Raw genomic sequence first — 24143 nt, 5'->3', positions numbered from 1 at the left:
AATTTAGACATGATTAAAATAACCTGCTGATGTTCAAGCCAAACATCAGAATGGGGAAGAAAAAAATGTGTTTTAAGTGACATGAACATAGGATGGATGTTTGTGCCAAAAGTTTGGACTAATGATCTGGGCAGTGGGGGTGGGGGTTCAGCAGAGGATGTACTTCCTGAGGCAGCTGAAGAAATTCAACCTGCCAACACGGACGATGATGCAATTCTACACTGCAATCATCGAGTCCATCCTCACCTCCTCCATCACCGTGTGGTACGCTGGAGCCACTATCAGGGACAAACAGAGACTGCAGCGTGTTGTGCGCTCTGCTGAGAAGGTGATTGGCTGCAGACTCCCATCTCTGCAGGACCTGTACACCTCCAGGACACTGAGGCGTGCAGCTCGGATCTCAGCTGACCCTTCTCACCCTGGACACAGTCTGTTTGACCTGCTCCCCTCAGGCAGGAGGCTCCGGTCCATTCGCACCAGAACCTCTCGCCATAAGAACAGTTTCTTCCCCTCTGCTGTTGAACACATGAACAATAACCGTATGACTGTTCCCACCACTAACACATGACCCTACGCTGTGTTCACTGCATCATTCCATGTTTGGCAATGATCACCACCTGCACTCATGTATATATCTATCTATCTACTTAGCACTTTTAATTCTTATTCTCATTTTTATTTTCATGTCTATTTAAGCTTAATTTATAACAGTATTTATAACAGTATGTTTGCACTGAAGCACCGCAGCAATTTCCTAATGTTGTAAACCCGCTCAACATTTGGCAATAAAACCCTTTCTGATTCTGATTCTGATTCCTTCACAACCATATATATATACACAACAGTAACTCAAACAACCACTGGTTACAACCAAAGTATGCAGATGAACCTCTCCAAAAGCACCAAACCTTGAAGCAAATGTGCTGAAGCCGTAGAAGACCACAGCTGGCCACTCCCAAGAGCTAAGAACAAAAAAATGAGGGTACATTTGATATTGACTCACCACAACTTGACAATAGAAGACTGGGATACAACATCTGATGACTCTCTGTTTTTGATACAACATTCCGGTTTTAGAATTCAACATAAAGAACATGAAATCATAGATCTATTGTTCCTTGTATCAATAGTTTAGGTTGCTGCTAATGGTGATGTAATGGTGTGAGGGATAGCACACTTTGGGTAACTTCATGCCAGCTGAGCAAGCACACAACAAAACCCTACTTAAGTAATTGTTGATGACCATGACGGGAGCGTTTCCATTTTCTAATGTCTGCTTTTGGCAGGATAACACATTATGTCACAAAACACAAATAATAAGGAGTGGTTCCTTGAACATGACATTGAGTTCACTGTACTAACACACAGACAGACTCAGTTCAATACAGTGCATTTGGAATGTGGTTGAACAGGAAATTTGCATCATGGATGTGCAGCTAACAAATCTGTAGCTACTGTAAGATGCTGTCATGTCAATCTGAGGAATGTTTTTAGTACCTTGTTGAATCTGTAGCATGAAGGATTTAAGACAGTTCTTGACAAGCAGGTATACCTAATAAAGTGAGTGGTTACCTGCATTATATTTTTCATAAATTGATTACATTAATTTTTGTTTTGTTTGTTCTGTTTTTGCTGTGAAGCTTAACCATGTGCAGGTAAGTAGGAAATATTTTGTCTTTTATTGCTGTTTTGTTGTCGCATACTGTATTTCCCTACTTTATTTCAGGGAAACAGTAATCTTTTATAATATTTGTTGTTTTAGAAAAGAGTACTCTTTGATTATAATATTCTTTAAGAAATGCATATGCCTGTATTTATATCTAAATACATGCGTAATATTGTATTCTCTGACGTTTATAGTAAGGGTTCTTTGGACAAACTAGTCCTCTGTAGCTGTGTCCCAAAACGTCGGCTGCATCCTGTCTCAGAAGCAATGAGAAAAGATGCGGTGAAAAGACAAGATGTTTCCCTGCTACATACTTCCGCCTTCGCCGTTGCCTGCCGATGGTGGAGGAACAATCTTGACAGGTAGCTGTGAATCGGCGCGACGCCGGGAACAGGGCGGAACTTGTTACTGTTGTCTGCAGTGATATCATAACACTGCAATATGAAGACGCGCTCATATGACCGCCACCCGTCTCCATCCCTGGGCTAGACACAGGTCAGTGAAGACAACACTCGGTTAACCTGCTGCTCCTATAAATCCCCCATCTCCCCCAAATCTGCCGCTAATGTATATAAATATATATATTTTTGCCATAGCTGTTGTCTTGATGATTCTGTGATGTCGTCTCAAATGCTTACTTCCTCCACGCTGATAATGACACCTTATACATTTACATGAAGCATGTTATTATCGTTTTTTTAACCTATGATCGTGTAATGTTCCTAAAGTATGCAGTACAAAGCTAAGCTAGCTAACACTGCTGTTGCCGCTAATTCAGATATAACAAATAACTAATCGCTCAGGGATGTGAGCTTTGGGATGCCACATGAAATGCAGGAATTAGGCTGTAGCTACAATGGTGCATATATTACGACGTGAACATAGTTTTAAGTAGTGCCTAAGTAGCGCCTTCCCCAGCTAAAAAGCCAGCACATACATTATCTGATCCATCTATAAGGACATTCCTGCATAACAATATCCTGTTTTACATAGTTACAGAAATGCAAAACAAAACGGTAAAGTTATCAAGGTCAGCATTCTTTCGCTCGGCCTTACTTTTCATTCGGGCTTGGCGGGCGTCTCGTCACAGCTCTGTCAGCTGACGCAGTCTGGGAATTTTCCCCCGTGTAGTGAAACGGGCCTTAGGTTTAGTGCTCTCCGTCTCGGCTGCATGAGATCACATTCCTGCAGGTCTGTTGACATTCTCAGGTCGTTGTTGTGGGTCCAGCTGTTGCAGCATTTGGTCAGTGTCACGTATGGGGGAGAGCAGGAGTCCAGTCAGCCTCGGCTTTCAGGGCCGGCAAAGCAGCCTGTAATTAAATATGTATAGAAAAAACAAAAACAAAACAAAACAAAAACAAACAAAAAACAAAAACAAACGAACAGGAAAATGTTGTTGTGTTGGCTGTGTTATTCAGAGGGGAGGCAATGGGGCCAGGCCCTGTGTCAGCCTTCTCTCCCCCTTTTTTTGTTTTTTGTCTCCCGATATAATCAACTCCTAACCCACCAAGTTGACAGGACAACACCGGTATATGTTAAAATTCTTAAGATCATGTTTAAAAGCCCAAAAAAGGAACTTTCTTTCATTCAGTAATCACTTTTATTAATCAATCAACAGAAAACATGTCACAATTTGAATCTTTTAACCACTAAATTTGTTGTGTCTTGCCTGGTTGGTTAGACCAGTGTTCCTTTTTTTTTTTTTTTTAGTTAAATTGTTGTCCTGCAACCCAGAGGGTTTCTTTGTCAGTAATGTATAGACTTCATCATTTAAGTATGTTAATTTTTCTTTAACCTTGCTGGAAAATCTTCACGTGTTCATGAGTGTAAGCTGTTTCTTCATTGCGTGTATGTGCATTTGTATAAAAGCAGGTTAATTTTATCTTTTCTCAAACTAGGCGTTACCTTAAAAGGAGCCTTTCTCTCAGATTTCTCTGCTTGTGTGTGTTTTTGTTTCACCTTTTTGTTGTGATGCTCCGGACGCCTTCCCAACCTCCACAAGTCCGTTGGCCCCAATTTTATGTGTTAAAACTTCTCTTAATTTCTCCTCTAATTCTCTCCTCGCTGCTGTCTTTTTCACAGCTGCTGATTCGTGCTGGGTGTGGTTCCCATTACCTATAATTTTGCTTCGGCCGCTGTGCTTGTGGGGGCAGTTGGTCCAGGTCCGCAGCTTCCTGTATTAACACACTAAGAGATTTATTTTAATTTCATTTCCATCACTTTTAAACCGATAAGCAGGCAACACGCCTACCTTGACAGCGTAAACTGTACGCCAGTCTCCCAACACATTCCTCTCTCTACTCCTCCATAATTCTCCACTGCACACCTCTTACTATCTCTCCTTTTTATTTTTATTACACCACAGAGTAATACACCCAATTATGCCCGTCTATCTCTATGTGGCTCCAAATTCCCTCTTTATTTTAATTTCACACTCGTCAGGGGACAGGCACACAACAATTTCAACCACTGAAACGAGGAATTCAACCTTTTTATTTCTTTACTAATCTAGACTCAACGTTTGTTCGCAAAATGTGTCTTGTTCTAGTCCGGAATAAATGTGAACCCGTGATTACACGGCCGTTCCAGTGTTATTTCCGTAGCTATGCGGGGGCCCTCACCTCCCCAAGTCACCACCTCGGCACCCGGACGACGCCGGTCCTGGCCACGCGTCCACGGACAGGAGGGTCGCCACTCCTAGGGCAAATGTTCCACAGGTACACTAGGCATCAACCTTTGATCCTAAAATGTGTATTTGCTCTAATGTCCTCCTAATCAAACACATCAACCGTCACTGTCACTGTGTTCACGCTTCACACTCCACACAAAAAACACACTCAGAGCGCGCCTCACTCACACTCTCACTCAGTGCGCGCTTTACCCACAAGACAGCACCCAGAGCGCGCCTCGCAGCTTCACACACACTCTCTCACCCAGAGCGCGCTTTCACACTCACACACAACACTTTTCCTCAGCGGGAATTTTACACAGAAACCTCTGAGCTCAACTATTAGATCTTCTTAAAGCACACTGCACCATAGACCAAAATACCCCTTTCTCTGCGCTTATGACCGCCACCACGGGGCAAAGTCGCATCATAAAAGTGATGCTTGCATCCCCGAAGTTATACCTGACATCATAAACCAGGTGTTGCTATGTACTTAAATTTTACTTTGTATTATGACCGCAGCCCTTTATACTCGACTGACGCCACAAACCACCGTCAAAACCTCTATCCAATGTACTAAAACTAGCACCAACCACTACTGCACTTCACGGCCGCACCACCGGAACACGCCGTATCATAAACCAAACCTACGGACGTGTTTCGCTCTCGCGTTGCCAGCGTCCAACTGCACCGTGAAGCCAGCATCTGCTTGTCCTTAAATCAACTTCTATTTCATAGCCGGCAAAAGCCAGGACGTCACTGACACCATAAACAAAATAAACAAACCTCGACTTCAATGTACTGGACTAATGGCCGCGTCTTCAGAATAAATTCTAATGTATTATTGCTACAGAAGCCAGTATTAGACAAAATTAAATGTGGAAGGTAAAGTGGCTGCAACTAGTCCAACGTAGTATGTTATTAGTATCTCGGTAGAAGCAGTTTACTGCAACTAGTCCAACGTAGTATGTTATTAGTATCTCGGTAGAAGCAGTTTATTTAACACACTGGAATTCAGCCTCAACTTATGTTGTTAGTATCTTGCGCCAAAAACCAGACACCGACAAATTTACTGTGAAAATACATGTGACTCAGCGAACAGATTAATTTGGAAAGCCCAATATGCACATTTGGTATTTATAATACAACAGGCTGTGCTTACCTTTTTATTTTTGGACCGGTCCTCTGTTCACCTCGCCTCACGATCTCACCAAAGGTCAAATCTGCACCTCCTCAGCACACCAAAGATCCGGGTCACACGGCACCAAGTTGTTGAAATCTCCCAATTCTTTGAATCTTTGGGCTGAAGGAGGGACAATACTCGGTGTATCAATGCTCAATCAACAATCATTTATTTCCATACAATTCAACAGTCAGAGCATTACAACGTCCGGACGGGAGAGATGCTACCAGAGGGTCAGGCACATGTCTCAAAATGGTGACGGGTTGCTCAGCTTTTTATAGTCTCTAGTGGCCCCCAGCTAGTCGTAAAAGCCAAAACATCACATTTTTTCTCTGTTACAGCGCCTAAGTTATGACCTCGGCAGTTGTTTCTCTGCTTTCTGTAAGGTGGGGGTGTGGAATGTGGTCTGTCTATCTCCCCTGTCTTTAGACACAGAGTCTCCTGCTTACAACCTTCTCTTCATGATTCAACAATTAAGCATGTCAAGAAAACAGTGTAACACATTCCCAGCAGATCAAGGATACAGAGTGATGCACATTTATCTAATGAACTAATATGTGAATATGTTCTGTTAACTCAAAAGTATAATGAGAACTAAACTACATACAGCTCACACACTCTATATTAAAGGGTATAATGTGATCTACAGCAGTATTCTAATTCAACTACTTTGATTACATATATAAGGTAACATATAATAACAGAATAATCTAATACTGGTCAGCAATCTTTGATCACTATAGTTCCCATTGACTGTAAGCACGTATTTTGATGGATATTTTTATTGAACTGGAAATCTGTCTTAATTCCCTTGAGTATTCTCACCCTTTATTATCTCATAGTATGCCACTGGGAGAGGATAGAGGGTTAATAAGTCAGATAGTGTGTGTAACCTTACTTTATAGATCTCTCTGAGCAAAAAGACGGTGGTGAAGGAAAACATTAATACAGTTCAGTGTTGCAATATGTTGTAATATTGTTTTCCTGCAATATCCCACTGTTCCGACTGCGTAAAAAGTAAACCTTTTTTAGATTCAATGCTTATCTTGTTGCGTTCTTTCTATTGTGATAGTTGACCTATAACAGGGCTATAGTAGCATGTGACTGGCCGTTGATGAGGCATCATATAAGTTTGTGCTCTGCTTGTTTGATTTGAAGATTTAAATGGCTCTTTTCTTCCCAGGTCTTATCATTTTGGTCAGGCTGCAACCTATTTAAGAGTGTGCAAAACATTTCTCCTGCTTGGATTAACCCTGTTAATGTGTATCTCACTTCTTTCTAGGGTAAAGTGTAGGCTTTTGATTCACTCATCTCTCTTTCATAATTAGGTGGATGCTTGTAAAATCCCTCCACATTTTCTGACTTTATTGCTGTCTTGTGTAGGTGCCATAACTGGGGCAGGAGGTAGGCATGGGGAATAAAAGGAGGAGGAAGGATGCCAGCTGAGCCACTCGTCCCTCTGCATCTGCCACTGCTGCCAGCAACAGACTAAAGAAAAACAGAAAATGGCTCAGTCTGTGAGGAGGGCTGGGACTTTAGGAGCCATGGACCGTGAGCCCCAGAGAGACAAGGCGAGGACTAGCTACTTCGGCAATGTGAAGACCAGGTCAGGCCTCTAATACTTGGATTACTGGAAAGAAAGCAAAGAAGAAAGCATGTCTGTGATATGTTTGACTGATATTAGCTTGAGTAAGCTACAATTTAGTCCTTGTGTGTGATGCCTGACTACTAAACAGAATCCCAAAATGCAAATTTCCAACAACTCCACGCTCAGTCACATCATGTGGGTGAGAGCCATAGCATCTTGCCAAGAACTCTTTCAGTCTCTTCTCTAGCCATTGCAAAGACAACTCCTACTCCCCTATAAATAACTGGGCTCTGGCTGTGAACGCTGCTGTAGTCTGTTATTCACACTTCAGATACTCTAAACAACACAATCTTTGAATCCCTGCTGTTAAAGGGAAAGTCCACCTTAAAATATAATTTATATTTGAGTGTTAATATTCATTCTCGGCCAATGGTTACATACATTTGTGGTTAGAAGTTTACATCCACCCATTATGGGCATTAATGTCATGGTAATTTTTGACTTTTAACTATATCTAGAACGGTTCTTTTTTCCAGGATGGAATAATTGGACATAACACTTCTTAAATTACTTTAAAATGCCAGAATTGGGTCACAAGGTTGAAGTTATCTTGGATTCTCTAATCCAGACAGGGTCAAAAGTAAACATAAAGATTCAACTATACACATCCACTTTTCAATAAGTGGTGCTGAAAGTTCTAAAGTGTTATTAAACTTGAAGGCCAAGACCTATTAACTTCTCCTTGGTGATCATGATTGACTAAACCTGGTAGTTTCTCTTTGTTAGCAATAAAAAAAAGATTTGTTTGACAGGCTCAGACCAGTGGGAAGTCCAAGGAACTCAGTGAAGATCTAGAAAGCAGAGTTCTAAACAACTGCAGATTTCACGATCATCATTTCAAACAATTGTGCATAAGTAGATGTTATTCAGATATGTCACCACTTTTTCCAAAGTCTGGAAGAAGACTAAATTGTTGCCTAAATTGACTTTGGTTAGGATGTTCAGGAACTGCACAGGAACCAATAAGGATTAAGCCTGCGATGAACTAGAAACTGCTGGAATATCAGTGTCATTGTCCACAGTGGAGGAAAGTTTTATGGTCAGACAAGACAAAGATTAAGCTTTGTGGCCACAATGGCAAGAGGCATGTTTGGAGGAGTAAAGGTGAGGCTTTCAAAACTAAGAACACTGTACCAGTTGTAAGCATGGTGGTGGTAGCATCATGCTCTGGGGGTGTTTTGATGCCAGTGGTACGAGTACACTGTACAAAGTGGATGAAATAATGAAGGAAGAGGACTACTTCCAAATTCTTCACCTTCTCCTCAAATCAACAGTTAGACAGTTAAAACTTGGACACAACTGGGTGTACCGGCAGGTCAGTGATCCCAAACATCAAAACTGGTTTTGGAATAGCTAAAGTAGGCTAACATTAACCTTCCGTAATTTCTTTCCCAATGCTCAGACCGCAGTCCTACTGAAAATTTGTGCAGTATACTTAAAAGCGAATCTGTGCCAGGAAACCAACAAATTTAAGTTAATCCTACTGATTCATCCAAGAAGAGTGGTCAAAGATCCCCCCAGAGTTATGCAAAAACTTTCTTGGCAGCTACTAAAATGTTTGGTCAAGTTACATTTAACCAAATATTAGTTGGATTATTGGCGTGTTAGTACAGAGCCTTGTTAAACATTGCAGAGCTTTAATATAAAGGCATTAAATCTGTTTTTGATTCTCTGTGCCTCAGGTTGGGATCCAAGCTGCCTGCTGGTGTCTCTCAGCCTCCACAGTTTGCAAAACGGCCCTGGGAGACACAACCATCAGGCCGAGTGTTGCAGGAGGCTACAACCAGCAGCCAGCTCCAGCACCAGACAATTGTGTGTCGACCCCTCAACCACATCCCGCACATCAGAAACCCTAAGCTGCGGCAGTACTACCTCGCAGGTACTCCTGCAGTGTTCGATATCCTCAGGCAGGCTGTTTGCATCATGTAGAAGCAAAGCGCTGCTGGAAGAACTGCAGCTTGAATTAGCATTTTATAACAGACATGTAGAGCCTGCTGGCTGGTTCATGTTCATTACTTAAACTAGTATTCAAGCAGACTTGTAGTAACTGTGATATTAAGCTGCTTCCTCATACTTCTGCTGCTGCTCAGAGTGCTTTATCATACCAGAATGGCATAGCAGAAATGTGTGTTTTTTTTCCACACAGGGACTTCATGGGATCTGAACAATACTGTAGTGACAAACGAGCAAGTGGGTGGATCGTCAGGTGACGGCCCAAGCAGCAGGGTGAGTCACATGGTTTTCTTTTAAACTTTATTTGACCTTTTGTGGGTGGTGAGGCACGCAGCTGTGGGAATATGGAAGAGAAAATTTGGAATTTATGGATTTATTGGCTGATTTATGTAACTTTATATCATTGGGTGTCCCAGAGTTAGCAGCTTGAGGGTAGTAATTGGTTTCATAATTTATGGTCTTCAGAGAATTTGATAAAGATTGTCCAAGGTTCAGCGATGAGTTGAGAGTCAGATTCTTTGATTGAGAATCAGAAATCGCTCAGCTGTTGTCAGACACCATGGGCAAAGAGAGTCTGTTTAAGAGCTTCTGCAACAAATACAGGAGGATTGCATTCTCAGACGTTCATTCTAAGGTTTGTCAGCTTGGATTTTAAAATTGAATGACAAAGCATGTAGCAATGAGGTAAAAGATGAGAAGATTTGTTTGTCTGTCCTCCCTCTGCCTTCTCCCACTTTTAATCCTTTCCTTTTTCATTGAAATTAAATTTGCTCTGTATTTATTTTAAATGCTGTTATGCTTTGATATAGTGCAGTTTTCTTTTTTTGGTAATTGAAATCACACTGGGAGAGAGTTGAATTGTATTCTATTTAATGTGTAGACGGCTAAAAGACTAAACATGTATTATCAGGGGTGATAAACCAAGTGAAGGAGCTAATTCAGACCTGCTAGCTCTAACATCTGACCAGTCCTCTGAACACTTATTAACAACTTACATAAACTCACAATGGACACACAAGCTCTCCACATATAGGTGTCTCTCTAGGAGTGGCCTTTTCATAGAAGTGTATCTTTAACACAGATTAAAAAGTGCTGTAGTGTACTCGTCACCTGATTTAGTGCAGCATACACCACACCTACCTGTACCTATAATCCCATATCAACACATATTTTACACTCGCACAATAAAACCTTTGACAGTTTGATCGGTGTCTTAGCGTCCATGTGATTAGACATTCCTTTAACAGGGAGCCTTGAAACTTTTATCCAAATCTGGGCTTTTCTAAAAAGCAGGCTTAGTTTATTAAATAGCTGCATTTATGGGTACTTCATTCTACACATCTGATTGGAATAAATATGTAGCAGAGTATCATGCTGAAGCTCATAAATGGGTTTTAGCTGATGTACCCAGACAGGTGTCCGTGTTTGAGGATAAGAAGCTCACTAATGCTAAGTATAAATATGCAGTCCATATTTGTAAAAAAAAAAAAAGCTGATCTGCTGGAGGAGAAGCTACTATGTAACAATATGACAGGTTTCTGGAAAGAGGTGAGAGTTTGTAGTAACTGCAGGATATCGCTCCAAAATACAGTCGAAGGGATTTCTGGAACAAATAACATTGTTGCATAATGACAGAAGCATTATAGCACCTTATTTAATTGTTTTCCTAGTGAGCTGTAGAAGGTGGATAATACTGGAAGCACTGACTTCATGGTCATTAGGGCACATACTATACCTGACCTACCAGGTAATAAAGCATGAAGGTTATGATCATTTTTGTCAAGCGTCATAAATATGCCAGTGTTAGGCTGACTTCTCTGTTTTCAAAAAGGTTACCCAAATACATCGTGACGGTTGAGGCTTATTCTCATGCCAACCAGCGGCTTCGAGTAAAGTCAGGAGACAGCGTTTCAGCTTTATTAGCGGCGAACAATGGAGTTGGACAAGGAGAGATTTAGTCTCCAGCTCTTTTAAATCTTTATGTTGATGTATGTCAAAGAAGTTGAGGACAGGCGTTTAGCATTGCAGATAATAAGGAAAAAGATCTGGGACATGTTATTACAGATTAAATGGCAGGTGATGATTATGTTTATAGGCAATGCCAGATTACACATGCATGAAATGTGTGTAAAGATACTGCGAAGATCTCTCTAATTACAGCATATTGTTCACCTCTGTAAACGGCACATGGAGAACTACAGGAAAGCACGCTTCAACTTCAGGTAGCTCATAATGACACTCTGAGGTTATTATTGAAGAAACCGAGGTGGCTCGGTGCAAGTGAGATGTTTGTAACGGCTGGAGTCAGTACAATTGAAGCTTTATTTAGAAGTCTCATGTGTAAGTTTATTTAGAGGCTCAACACCTCTGAGAATGAGAATGTGGGCTCAATGGATATGAGGTTTGAAACCACATACGTTATCCGTCTTTGTTGATGAGACACAGATGTAGTTGGCTGTTTGTGGGAGGGCGATTTGGGGTGTATTTTGTTTGTTTTTAATTTTGTTTCTTGTCTTTTTATGAGTTTTTTCGTCTCCACGGGCCAAGTTTCCAGAATAAAGACCAATTGATATACATTGAAATCTGGGTGCGTTCGCTGTTTTCTCCACTGCATCTAATATGCACTGCACTCACAGCACTTATGTGTACACTTAGTTGTCAAACTAAGGTATTGTGTATTAATGAGATGTTTGCTGCAACTCGCCAAATTATTGTGCGTTAGCCGGCACTAATGCGTACATGTCCATGTCCTAAGACGCGGCTAAAAGCCCACGCCCACACGAGAGCACTGTGATTTTCCACGGTTATATAATATGTCAGGCACCACTAATAAAATTTAGGTCGATGGATCCATCTGTCAGCCGATGACAGTCGTTATGCTTTACTCCCACTGTTTCAAATTGATGATCTTACGTGTTTGTGTCTATGTGTGTGTGTGTGTGTGTGTGTGTGTGTGTGTGTGTGTGTGTGTGTGTGAGAGAGAGAGAGAGAGAGAGAGAGAGAGTCCACAGGTTTATTGGAAATTCAATCCGATTCTCTGATGTTTGAACTTGTTTAAACTGGAAGCGCACAGAGGGCTCCATAACAAATGATGTCCCCATGTGCATTTAAGGAGGCTGTATTTATATTAAACCAACTCTCTGATAAGGAACCGAATGGCTTTTGCTGCACACAAACAATCAAATAAAAAAAATGCAGAACGATTATATATTTTATTTGGTCCCGGTAGTGTACTAGGCAAATCCAAAACAGGCCCATTTATATCTTTCATTATTAAAATATGACCTCTCCTTGTGTTGTGTAATCACATTTCAATTTACTGACGGAGACTTTCTTGTGTTTGTGTTTCTCCCCACTCAGGGTCTCCCTCGGGATGGTGTGTTCAGCGTCTCATCTAAGTTTAACAGTAATGCATCCTCAACGGAGGAGAGCGACATGGGTCACCAGTCCACCCTTACAGGAACTAAACCGTCCTCGTCGTCTGCTACCCTCATCGCCAGAGAGGTAAGTGTCAACTGTAAGCACACGATAGTTGCTGACATTTGACTCACATATTTAGTGCGCCTGTTAAGCGTGTACACACATCAGAATGACACATCTGCTGCAGCTGATTTGAAATGCAAAGCAGTGCCTCCCTCTTGCCTGCCTGTGAAAGTGTTTTGTTTTGTTTTTTTGCTCCACCTTAAACCAATGTATGCATCACTACCCAACCAGAACTTATGTTTATGAGAAAGAACAGGCTCAAAGTCATAATTTCTTTAAGTGTTGTCACATTAATGCTTTAAATTGGTATATTGTGGCTGTAAAACAAAGTGCTCAACCTCGCATCCAGAGCCCTATATGGAGCCTAGATGTCACTACAAACAAAGAAGTAGGAAAATGCGGGGCTGTAGAATGAGGAACTGCTCTGTTCTCTTCCAGTGTTACACGGTGTGCCCACGTGAGTGTCACAGCTATTCTTACAATGGCATTTTCTCTTAAGCAGCTGGTCGTCCCAAAAGGAAAAAACACTTCTCCTGGAGAAGGATCGTCGCATCCAGAACTGGATTCCAATACTAAGGAGAGACCAGAAGCGGAAGTAGATCAAGACCCTTTGAATCCACTCGCTGCTCAGCCTCAGTCCCCGTCACCAGAAGCAGAATACGACAAACTACTGGTAAGCAGAAATACAACTGATAATAATAGCATGTGGTGCAATCCCGAGAGTACTGATTTTGCAGTTTTGTTGTTTTTAAAAAATGTGACTGAAGTGAAAGTAAGTGGTAAAAAAAAGCCCACTTTTATGCTTCTTTATGGTTTATACAGATATACTTTGCTATTTGATATTTTCATAGCTGAGGATCATAGTTACTTTGTATATAAGATTATAATAAAGACTTTGTAGCATCGTTCAGTAACATGTGTCTGGGTCTAGACTTTTGAATCCACTTCAGTTTCCAGTTCTGCCTGTTATCAGGTTACAAAGCCATAATAAAAGAGTGGTTTCATAAACATTTCTATTTAAAACTGATGCATCAGTGTTTGAATCAGGGATAGTATCATGGCACCATAATATGGGACTCTGTATGACGTATAATTTGGTTGGTTTGTGAGGCATTTAACTGTCCCCTGCAGTTTAATGAGAGAAAACAGTCATTAAGGTGTGTTTGCTCAAAGGGAACTGTTGGATTTCTTTTTATCATAAAAAGTATTTACGTGACAGTGTAAAGAAAGGACCGTGAAATGACTAATGTAAGGAATTGGTGCCATATTAAGAAAGCGTAAGAACTTAAATGTGGTAGTCTGAGACATTTTGCCTTTTTCAGAGAGCGTAGTGGAGACAGACGGGAAGAGTGGGAAAAGCATCGGGGAATGATTTGTAGCAAAGGTCCAGTTGGCTGGGAGTCAAACCCAGGAGCCAGCTGCTGAAGGCATTTTAGGCCATGTGATATGCATCCTTACTTATCTGTAAGGCTCCAGATCACAGTTTTTAATCAGCCTTTTACTCTTACATTGTGCATTTATTGCAATTATTAGGTTCGGTTTCTCCTCATAAACAGCCGATAAGTGCAGCAGAACATGTTGTATTGTGTAAACATTTGGCCAGGGTAGCTGCAGAGGGAAATGCAGTAAATGCTTACAAAAAAATAAGTGGCTGTTTTGAACCATAACAGCTTCTCTTGATGTAATTTGTATTTAACCCTTAGAGGATCCTTAAAAATCCTGACTCTCTCTACTCTAAGGACAGAAAACGCCATCTTCCCCAAAACTGCTGTAAAAATATTATATAGTAATATTGTTTTCCACTTTAAATGACTCAGTCTTTTAAAAATATAGTTGTCCTTTGGATAAAATGTGGCGTTTTTTTTGCATAGCTCAGCCATTTTAAGAAACTGAGACAACAATTCTTAAATTTACAGAAAATAATATCGTAAAGTAATGACAGATATGAGCTATATTCATTCAGAACAGCCAAAATAGCATGAAAATAACGAAATGGAATGGCACAAAATGTCCTCAGGATCATCTCAGGGTTAATCATTGTCTGGTCATAACATCACATTACCCCTTGAACTCCAAGTCGAAACGTTCCCTGCGGAGTTTTATTTTAACAAAACACCCAAATGTTTGGTTTTTTTTCCCCGTGGCACCATACTGGAAAAAAAAACATTCTCTTCCAACAATTCAGGGACAATTCTGTTTAAATCTGTTCATTTTCTAGCATGTTGGAGCTGATAATGCTTAAATAGATCCCCATCAATCAGGTTTTCATCCAGAAGCTGATATTCTGCGTGCCACAGAGAATTACAGAAGTTAATAAGAAGAAGGGTCAACATTTTAAATACTGAGTCTCTCATAAATTAGATTGTAGATTGTAAATATCCTCAGCACCCAAAGTATGTGTTAGATATGTTTGTTCATGGCATTAATTAATTAATGTGATGCCCATCCTTTTTATATTTATATGCATGAAAATATTCACTCATATTTAATATTTTGACATTTCCAAGTGACATTTTGATACCCAGGGTGCATTTTCGTGCTAACCTTTTGAGCTTTTTTTTGAGAGTCAGATTTTTATTGCAGATCTGTTATTAATAAAAGTATTTATAAACTCAGATATTGGTGCTTTTGCTTAAGACCTGACTAAAGCTGAATATGACAAGGTGATCCACAGCCAAGTCAACGTGAAAAACGATGGATTAATAATAAAGAAGCTGAAGAAGATTATGATTGTAATGAAAAAAACAAGAAGCTTTCATTATGGGGCTAATAACGGTTATTAGCCGTGGTGAGAAAAACATGAGGCCAGAAGGCTGTAAAATGAATCAAATGACTGTTACTGTGGAAACGAGCAGCAAAAACATCACAGCTCTGAGAACAGGCTGGAAAAGTGATGTGGGCAGTGAACAAACAGCAACATCTGACAAATGATGCACTGATACAGATATAAAATGCTTTTGATGTTATCTTCAGTTTAAGACCTTAAAAACAGAAACAGGTCAAACATTTACATTGACTAAAGCCAAAAAGCTTGTTGACTAAAAGTCCTTTTACTCTCTATTAAACGCTGTATTTTGTTGTTACCTGCGATCCCGACAGGATGTGGAGGCAGTACCGATGCCTGATGGGCAGCTCTGCTTATTGGCTCTGCCACCAGAGTGCTGTGAGGGGGAGGGACCAGAGCCCATGCCATATCTCAAACTGATCTGCCGCTACATCACTGATCGTAAGGTGAGTCTGAAGAACAGGTTAAGAAGGTTGGGGGTTTTTTTGGACGTTTGTAAGTTAACGTTAGCATTTTCTGTCTCTCTTTGTCAGGGTTGTGTTTCAGGCATCCTGCTGGTGACTTCTAATAAAATCTTCTTTGATCCGTGTAAGACACATCCTCTGGTGAAGGAGCATGGCTGCGAGGAGTACCTTCTGTCATACTCTGTTGACAATCTGGCATCTGTCTCCTTCTTCTCTGATATCTCACATGTTCACTTCAACACCTCTCAGCAGAGGTCAGCAGGGATGCATAGTTAAGCACGTGGATATCGGATTACATGAAATGCCAGTATAACCACTTTTTTTCACTTTTTTCAGGAGAAAAGGGAAAAAACTTTTCCAGAAGCTGAAAATGGCCAAAAAACAAGGTCAGTTGAATCACAAGGGGGAGTCGTGCCCACCTCTGGTGTCTGCTGCTCCAGCTGAATTATCCAGACTGGCTCTGAGCCCGACCAAGGAGGTTTCTGAAGATGAGGAGGCAGAGAGCAAGGACATGGCTGAAGTTGAACAGGAGCTGGATAGCAGCCCTCTGGAGGTGCTGACTGAAGCATCGGTCGGCAGCCTGGCTGTCCTGAGCAGTGCTGCCACCTTCTGCTGTGGAAGTCAAGAGGTGGCGAGCAAAGTGAACATGGACCAACTGCAATCTGAAGAAATGGAGAAGACCTCTGTAAAAAATCAAACTGCAGGTCTGAATGTGAATTACACTCAACAAAAATATAAACGCAACACCTTTGTTACTGCTCCCATTCCCCATGGGATGGACGTAGAGACCTAAAATTCATTCCAGATACACAATATAACCATCCCTCCCAAACAGTGGTCACAAATCAGTCCAAATGTGTGGTAGTGGGCACATCTGCTATATTGAGATAATCCATCCCACCTCACAGGTGTGCCACATCAGGATGCTGATCTGACATCATGAGTAGTGCACAGGTGTACCTCAGACTGCCCACAACAAAAGGCCACCCTGGAATGTGCAGTTTTGTCTCACAGCAAAATGCCACAGATGCCACAAGCAATGAGGGAGCGTGCAATTGGCATGCTGACAGCAGGAATGTCAACCAGATCTGTCGCCCGTGCATTGAATGTTCATTTCTCAACCATAAGCCGTCTCCACAGGGGTTCAGAGAATATGGCAGCACATCCAACCGGCCTCACAACCGCAGACCTCGTGTAACCACACCAGCCCAGGACCTCCACATCCAGCAGGTTCACCTCCAAGATCGTCTGAGACCAGCCACCCAGACAGCTGCTGGAACAATTGGTTTGCACAACCAAACAATTTCTGCACAAACTGTCAGAAACCGTCTCAGGGACGCTCAACTGCATGCCCGTCGTCCTCATCGGGGTCTTGACCTGACTCCAGCTCGTCGCCATAACAGACTTGTGTGGGCAAATGCTCACATTCGATGGCGTCTGGCACGTTGGAGAGGTGTGCGCTTCACGGATGAATCATGGTTCACATTGTTCAGGGCAGATGGCAGCTGAGAATGTCCCAGTTCTTGCATGGCCAGCATACTCACCGGACATGTCACCCATTGAGCATGTTCGGGATGTGCTTGACCGGCGTATACGACAGCGTGTACCAGTTCCCACGAATATCCAACAACCTCGCACAGCCATTGAAGTGGAGTGGACCAACATTCCACAGGCCACATTGTCAATCTGATAGACTCCATGCGACGATGTGTTGCACTGCATGAGGCAAATGGTGGTCACACCAGATACTGACTGGTTCTGGGTCCCCAGACCCCCAATAGCGCAAAAAACTGCACATTCCAGGGTGGCCTTTTGTTGTGGGCAGTCTGAGGTACACCTGTGCACTACTCATGATGTCAGATCAGCATCCTGATGTGGCACACCTGTGAGGTGGGATGGGATTATCTCAATATAGCAGATGTGCCCACTACCACACATTTGGACTGATTTGTGACCACTGTTTGGGAGGGATGGTTATATTGTGTATCTGGAATGAATTTTAGGTCTCTACATCCATCCCATGGGGAATGGGAGCAGTAACAAAGGTGTTGCGTTTATATTTTTGTTGAGTGTATGTCTGTCTGGCTGATGTGTTAGATGTGTTATTCCTTTGACGTGAGGCCATCTTTGCTCTTTGTTTCCTTCACAGCACCTAAGAGGTCATCAGCGAGCAGTCCTGGGGGTCTGATGTTTGTGAGGCTGCGGGTTCAGCCATCGGCAGGAAAGAAAAAGGGTGTCGGAGGTCTTCACCTCGGACCAGCCAAAGCATTACCTAAAAGGGATACCTGGCTTGCACTGTCACAGGAAAGGTAACCAAAGCACTTCTAAGAAAAGTATCAAAGATTTAAAGAAAAACTCCATCAGACTTAAAATAATCACTGCATTTCTTGTCATGCAAATCAGGAGAGCTTTTTAAAGACTCCTAACCTTTACAACTGCACTTTATAATGAAAGCTCTTGGTTAAATCTCGAGCCCACGCCGCTGTGCTCTATAATCCAGGTTACTCAGAGGAGCACATTCAGCCAGAGAACTAAAGTATTTAAATATTCCACCCTGTCGTCATTCTGTTACACAAGTCCTCGTCTTTCTGCTTTAGCAAATTCTCCGGCTCCCACAGTCTTGTCCATCAATTTCAGGTATCAACGTCATATTTCCAGATACCGATAAAGCACTGATCAACTTTTATTAACATAATATAAAATCTTCTGAGCTAGAGAGGACATGCCAACTATTTTAACTGGCTATGTTGTCATCCATCTACAGTGCTGTGAACACCCTGTGTGAAAAGTAAAGCCCTCCACTTGTTCATTGCTACTAGACCTGTTGAATAAAGAAATCACTTAAATAGAACTTGTGTGGCAAAGTTGAAGTAGACCTCAAAAGCATCATATTATGGGGCAATCTAAAAATGCCAAGTCATTGAGATTTATTACTCTGCAAAGGGTCTTTTTCAAGGCATTGGGACTCCAGCAAGAATCATTATGGACAGACTGAGAAATCTTGGAACAGTGGTGAACTTTCCCAGGAGGGGCCAGCATACCAAATTTACTCAGAGAGTGCATTTGAGGCTTATTTAGGAGGTCAGAAGAACCCCTAATATTTAAATTTGTTTGATGAAATGAAACATGTAAGTGTGACAAAAGTGCTTTTTTCCAGCACTGTACTCGTGCTAACAAGGGTCACTTCGTTAAATGCTTACTTGGCACGCTTATCTTTTGCCACTCAGCGAACAATGGACACATAAACATTACTTTGTCTTCAGAAAAATAGAGTCAGTCTGTCAGCTTGTGTGTGCATAATAAGGGCCACTGTGGCATCCAATAATAAAACGATGTTGGTCAGACTCGGTGCCAGTACCTGAATCTGTATAATGGTTTTAGTCAACTCTAGATTTCTACTCTATAACATTTCATAAATTCTAGTGTTTTTGTTTCACAGCTACATTTATCCTTCTCATCTATAGTATGAAGTAGTTCCAATTAGCTGTGCGTAAGCCAGCATCAGTAATAGTGATGCAGTAATAATAGAAACAATGTAACAACACTAAATTCGACCCTACTGCTGTTTTTCTTTCTGATTTTCTTACATGCTCTGGCATCACTACTTTCAAGTAAATGATTGTGAATACTTCTCACACGGCTATTCAAATGTAACATCCATGCAGTCCAAACAGTGACTCTTTAACTGAGCGATCCTCACCGAAGCACTGACTCCGTTCTGAGAAAGCTGAATCTCAGGAAAACAATGCAACCAGAAAATCTGCGGCAGTAAAAGGATAATTGAAAGCCACATAAACGAGCTGAACCAGCGTTCCCCACCTCTCCGCCTGCAGCTGAGCAGAAAACCACACCCGGGTGCCACGCTCTCACTGTGTTGGTGCAGCTGTCGTGTTGTTTGTCGATTCAACATTTCTGAGCGAGTGCCTTCTCCTCCCTGCTGTAGCTCCGACGAGCTGTACGCCTACTTAAAACACTGCCGACCAGACTTGTGTATGCTTGAGGGAGGAAAGGAGGACGGGGAGGGAGACCATGATGATGAGGAATTCGTACTCATTGAAGACGAGGAGGAGGAGGAAGAGGAGGATGAGGACAAGCTGCTTCAGAGACACTCAGGGGACGATTGGGAAGTGAGTGGATTATTATTGTTTGGGTCTCACAGGATAGCAGACGATGAGAGATGAGGTCAGTCGGACTTTTATGCCGATAATGGAGAATAACGTTTGTAAGTTTGTGACCTGCACTGCAGGTTAAAACATTTGTTTCCTGATGAAGAAAAACTTGTTTTTATTAGAATATTCTAGAAGAAAAACAGCTTTTTTCAAATGTACAAGTGTCTTTTTGCAGATGGTGTTGATGGAGGAGAGTAGAGACAAGCCGCTCTTGGTCGTTGATAGAGACCCCGAAGGACTCAGTAATATTGTTGAGAACAGCCAGATTTTGGAGGCTTCACACGTCAGAGAGGTTGGTGAGACCAAACAAGCGTTTATATGTGAGTTTTAATCATCTGATGATGTAAGAGCATCTAGGTTTAGCTTCAGAATTCAAGGGGACACAAGAAGTTAAAGGTTCTTTAAGTAAAGACATAAAGAAATTAAAACCGGGCTTATGATAAACAACAGCTTGTCTTTATGCAACAGAAATTACTGTCCTTTTTGCCTTTTTGAGACTTTTTAAGTAAATATAAGTAAGTATTGATGAAACTAAATATGCATTTGAAAATCATTTTAGCCTCCCAAGTTTTAAAGGGTTTCATCAGATTATAAGATAAATGTAAAGTGGGTTTTTGTTTTCTTACTTTGAAAGAGGAATAGCTAATCTTATTTAAAATGATGTAAGAAAAGAACTGTTTGACCTCATAAGCGACAGTATAATACAGTTAGATTTACTGCTTAGTGTTTTATGGCCAAGTATCTTCAGGAGACTATTTAAAGAAAGCTGAGTTGGCTCACACACTGCTCTTATATAGATGTCCTAGAGTAGTGGCACTCATTCTGTGGTGTTTCTGCTTAATTAAAGGTTGACAAGAAATGTCTTGATGCAAGCTCAATCATGCAGTTAAGGAATTCCCAGAAAGACGTTTCTGTTCATGTGCATAATGACCTGTAGTCAGCAGATGCTGAAGGAGTGACTGGGATGATTCTCACACTGAAAACGCTACAATCACATGAGCAGAATAAAACTTGTGGGGTTGACACGGAAGAGATACCATTACTTTTTCAATGCCTGTTATTGTTGTTATTATTATTACAGGTAGTTCATTATTCAGAAATGAATAAATGCCAGTTTCCTAACATTTTCTAGAAAACACACACAGATGGTATCTCCAGTATTTAATTGCTATGTCACCCTTTCTAATGTTCATTTCATTTATTTTACTTCCCGCCTTTCATCTGTTTCCAGCTGTGTAAGGAGCTTCCTCCCAGGACTGTTGGCTACACATGGCAGCTGGCTTACAGCACGTCGCGTCACGGCGCCAGCCTCAAGTCTCTTTACAGAAAACTCAGCGGCACGGACTCGCCTGTTATTATTGTCATCAAGGATGCGCTCGATGAGGTAAAAATGTACTGTCAGCTCTAGAGCCAGACCAGTCTAGGATTTCCATGACCGATATTTGGTGATTTTAAAATCTGATAAATCAGTAGACTATCAGCAGATTTCCCTAATGTTTGTTATGTGTAGTATTTATAAGTACTTGTTAAGATAATATGATTGTGCTTGCTTTATTGCCACAAGTCATAGATTACTGCTGAGAGCTTCCCATGAAGCACTGTTTCTTCTTCACTCACCTTTTCACTCACTATGTGTTTATACACCTCTCTGTATTTAATCTTTAGTTATTATTAATCGCTCGCTCTCTTCCACAGTCCTGTCTTCCTTCTTTCACCCCCAACCAGTCATGGCAGATGGCCCTGCCCCTCCCTGAGCCTAGTTCTGCCGAAGGTTTCTTCCTGTTAAAAGGGAGTTTTTCCTTCCTGCTGTCACCAAGTGCTTGCTAATGGGGGATATTTGATTGTCAGGCTTGGCTCTGTATTATTGTACTGTCTTTACCTTACAATATAAAAGGCCTTGAGGTGACTGTTGAATTGAATTACTTTTTCACGCTCTGCCGAACTCTCAGATCAGCTGGTTATTCTGGTTGTCGTGTTTGTGGTGTTCCAAACACACATTTACAGTACGGAGGTTGCAGGATGGCCAACTCTGAAACATTAACGCGTATAATATGGTTGAACGGTGTTTCTCCCTTCTCGTCTTTACTCGTCTTTTAATTTATCATTCATCAGCTGCTATAAATGAATATATATGTATGTATTATTGTACGGTCTTCCGTGTTGTTGTGATTTGGCACTGTTTAAATAAAATTGAATTGAAAATACCAATATATCTGCAAATATTGGCCGATACTAGCGACTTACCAACATATCGATTGGTAAAAATGAACTATTCTATCTCAAATAAACAATATATATCTTTAGTCTTTAGTTTTTTAATTTTCTCTTATGACTTTTTCTAATCAGATATTTGGGGCCTTCCTCTCTCACCCTTTGAGGTCTAGTGAGATGTTTTACGGTACAGGAGAAACGTTTCTCTTCATGTTGCATCCTCGCTTCAAGGTAACCAATCCAGATTTTTTTTTTCTTTAGTGTAGAAAATATATTCTAAACCGTTTAAAATGCAAAATAACAGGATGGTATGACTGAAGGAATGGATCTGAGTTGTGATGAATGATGCTTCCTGGGAAAATGAATTGATGGAGGTAAAACAGAGACACTCCGTGTGTTATAAATGTGAGATGATTATCTGATGTCTCTCTGCAGTGTTTCAAGTGGACTGGAGAGAATTCCTTTTTTATTAAGGGAGACTTGGATTGCTTTGCTATTGGTGGAGGCAGGTAATTAAGTAGCTTTCTCGACTTCCACTCTTCCATAATTTATACTTCTGTGGCTTACAAAAAATAATATTGCTCTAATTTTCAAACCAAGCCAAGAAGGGTCGGTTTCCTTTCGCTAACCACCGTCTCCCTCTTTTTCCACAGTGGTCACTTCGGTCTGTGGGTGGATGAGAACCTATACCTGGGCCGTAGCAGTCCCTGCTACACTTTTAATAACTGCTGCCTTTCAGAAACCGATGACTTCCGAGTCATGGAGCTAGAAGTGTGGAAATTCAGCTGAGGAGATTGGACGACGTTTCAGCTTGTTTCACGTCGTCGCTGCTGATCGGCTTTAATTGAGACAGAATTATCACTGAGCGGAAACATGCAGCAGCTCCTTCATTTCATGGTAACATCCATAAACGAAAACAATCAACCTTAAACTTCTGGATTAATCCATGTGATTAAGTGCTGTGGATTTTAACAAAGTGAACTGAAATAAAGCTGATCCGTAACAGCCTACTGTCAGAGTGGGCTCTGAGGGTGGACTGCTTAGTGGCCGACTCATTCCTGTGGGTTTGGCAAACAAACTAAGTTGTGCTACAGTGAACTGTAGAGCTGAACTGGATTCTTTGAATCCTAATTTTTGGATGGACTACGTTACAAATGGAGTGAGTTATAAATCTCAGACTGCACTTTGCTGTTAATATGAATCGGTAACATCACAATATCCCATTATTTATTGTGTAAACGTCTCCCTTCATAGTTAAAGCATGCCCCCACTTCAATGCTTTCTGAACTGCATGTGTACAGCCCAAACTCTCGCAAACACTTCCCTTCCTTAACCACTAATCATCACTTTAATGGCTTTTCGTTCATCGGTGACGCAGACGGCTAAAATGAACGCCGAACACTTGGAGCTCCGCTTTTAGAAAGCCTTCTGAATAGAAGATCATCTGTACTTCTGACTTTAACAGCCTCATTTGTCACTATTCACCACTGTGGTTTCTGAACGTGCAAAAATCAATACTTCAGATTCATGTAATTATGTCATTCGGCTGTATCTTACTCTGATAGACCAATCTACTCTAACTACACTCTACAGTACTGTAGATGCGTTAATAAAAATCAGCACAATGTGAATTTAAACGTGTGTGTGTGTGTGTGTGTGTGTGTGTGTGTGTGTGTGTGTGTGTGTTTGTGTGTTATAAAGAAAACAATTCTTTTTGTTTAAAAAAAATGTTTTTGTTATACAAGTGAAAATCAAACGGCACTGCTAGTTACAGAAGAATATTGGGGGAGTTTTCTCTCTAAAGGCTCCAAGCAGCAAGATATTTCACATGGGTGTGTGTGTGTGAGATCATTGGGCTCTTCTGTTCTGAAATTAGGACTTGAAGATGCCAACTGTTCTGTTTATACGATGGG

The 24143-nt window shown here is 41.3% G+C and overlaps 1 protein-coding gene across 5 annotated transcripts; it reads left to right on the top strand.

Annotated features, from left to right (window-relative positions):
- Positions 1–2002: 2002 nt before the first annotated feature.
- Positions 2003–23867, top strand: LOC146646966 (oxidation resistance protein 1A). Of its 5 annotated transcripts, XM_085390791.1 has the most exons (17): positions 2003–2161; positions 6701–6800; positions 6901–7123; positions 8848–9044; positions 9312–9391; positions 12479–12622; positions 13101–13274; positions 15701–15832; positions 15920–16104; positions 16187–16554; positions 18000–18159; positions 19794–19977; positions 20195–20311; positions 21251–21403; positions 22366–22461; positions 22666–22739; positions 22884–23867. In XM_085390791.1, the coding sequence occupies exons 3-17, from the start codon at positions 7023–7025 to the stop codon at positions 23017–23019; spliced, it is 2301 nt and encodes a 766-aa protein (XP_085246917.1). In that variant the 5' UTR covers positions 2003–2161; positions 6701–6800; positions 6901–7022; the 3' UTR covers positions 23020–23867. The 5 variants fall into 5 exon arrangements, with proteins under 5 accessions (XP_085246917.1, XP_085246918.1, XP_085246916.1 ...); XM_085390792.1 differs by lacking the exon at positions 6701–6800 and having other exon boundaries at positions 13104–13274; XM_085390790.1 differs by lacking the exon at positions 6701–6800.
- Positions 23868–24143: the final 276 nt, after the last annotated feature.

This window comes from Rhamphochromis longiceps, linkage group LG19 (genome assembly GCF_057381845.1).
Source record: "Rhamphochromis longiceps isolate RC_006_pf linkage group LG19, R_longiceps_female_GT1.1, whole genome shotgun sequence".
Classification (NCBI taxonomy): domain Eukaryota; kingdom Metazoa; phylum Chordata; class Actinopteri; order Cichliformes; family Cichlidae; genus Rhamphochromis; species Rhamphochromis longiceps.
Note: the sequence above shows the minus strand (reverse complement) of the source record. Positions and strands in the feature narration are given on the sequence as shown.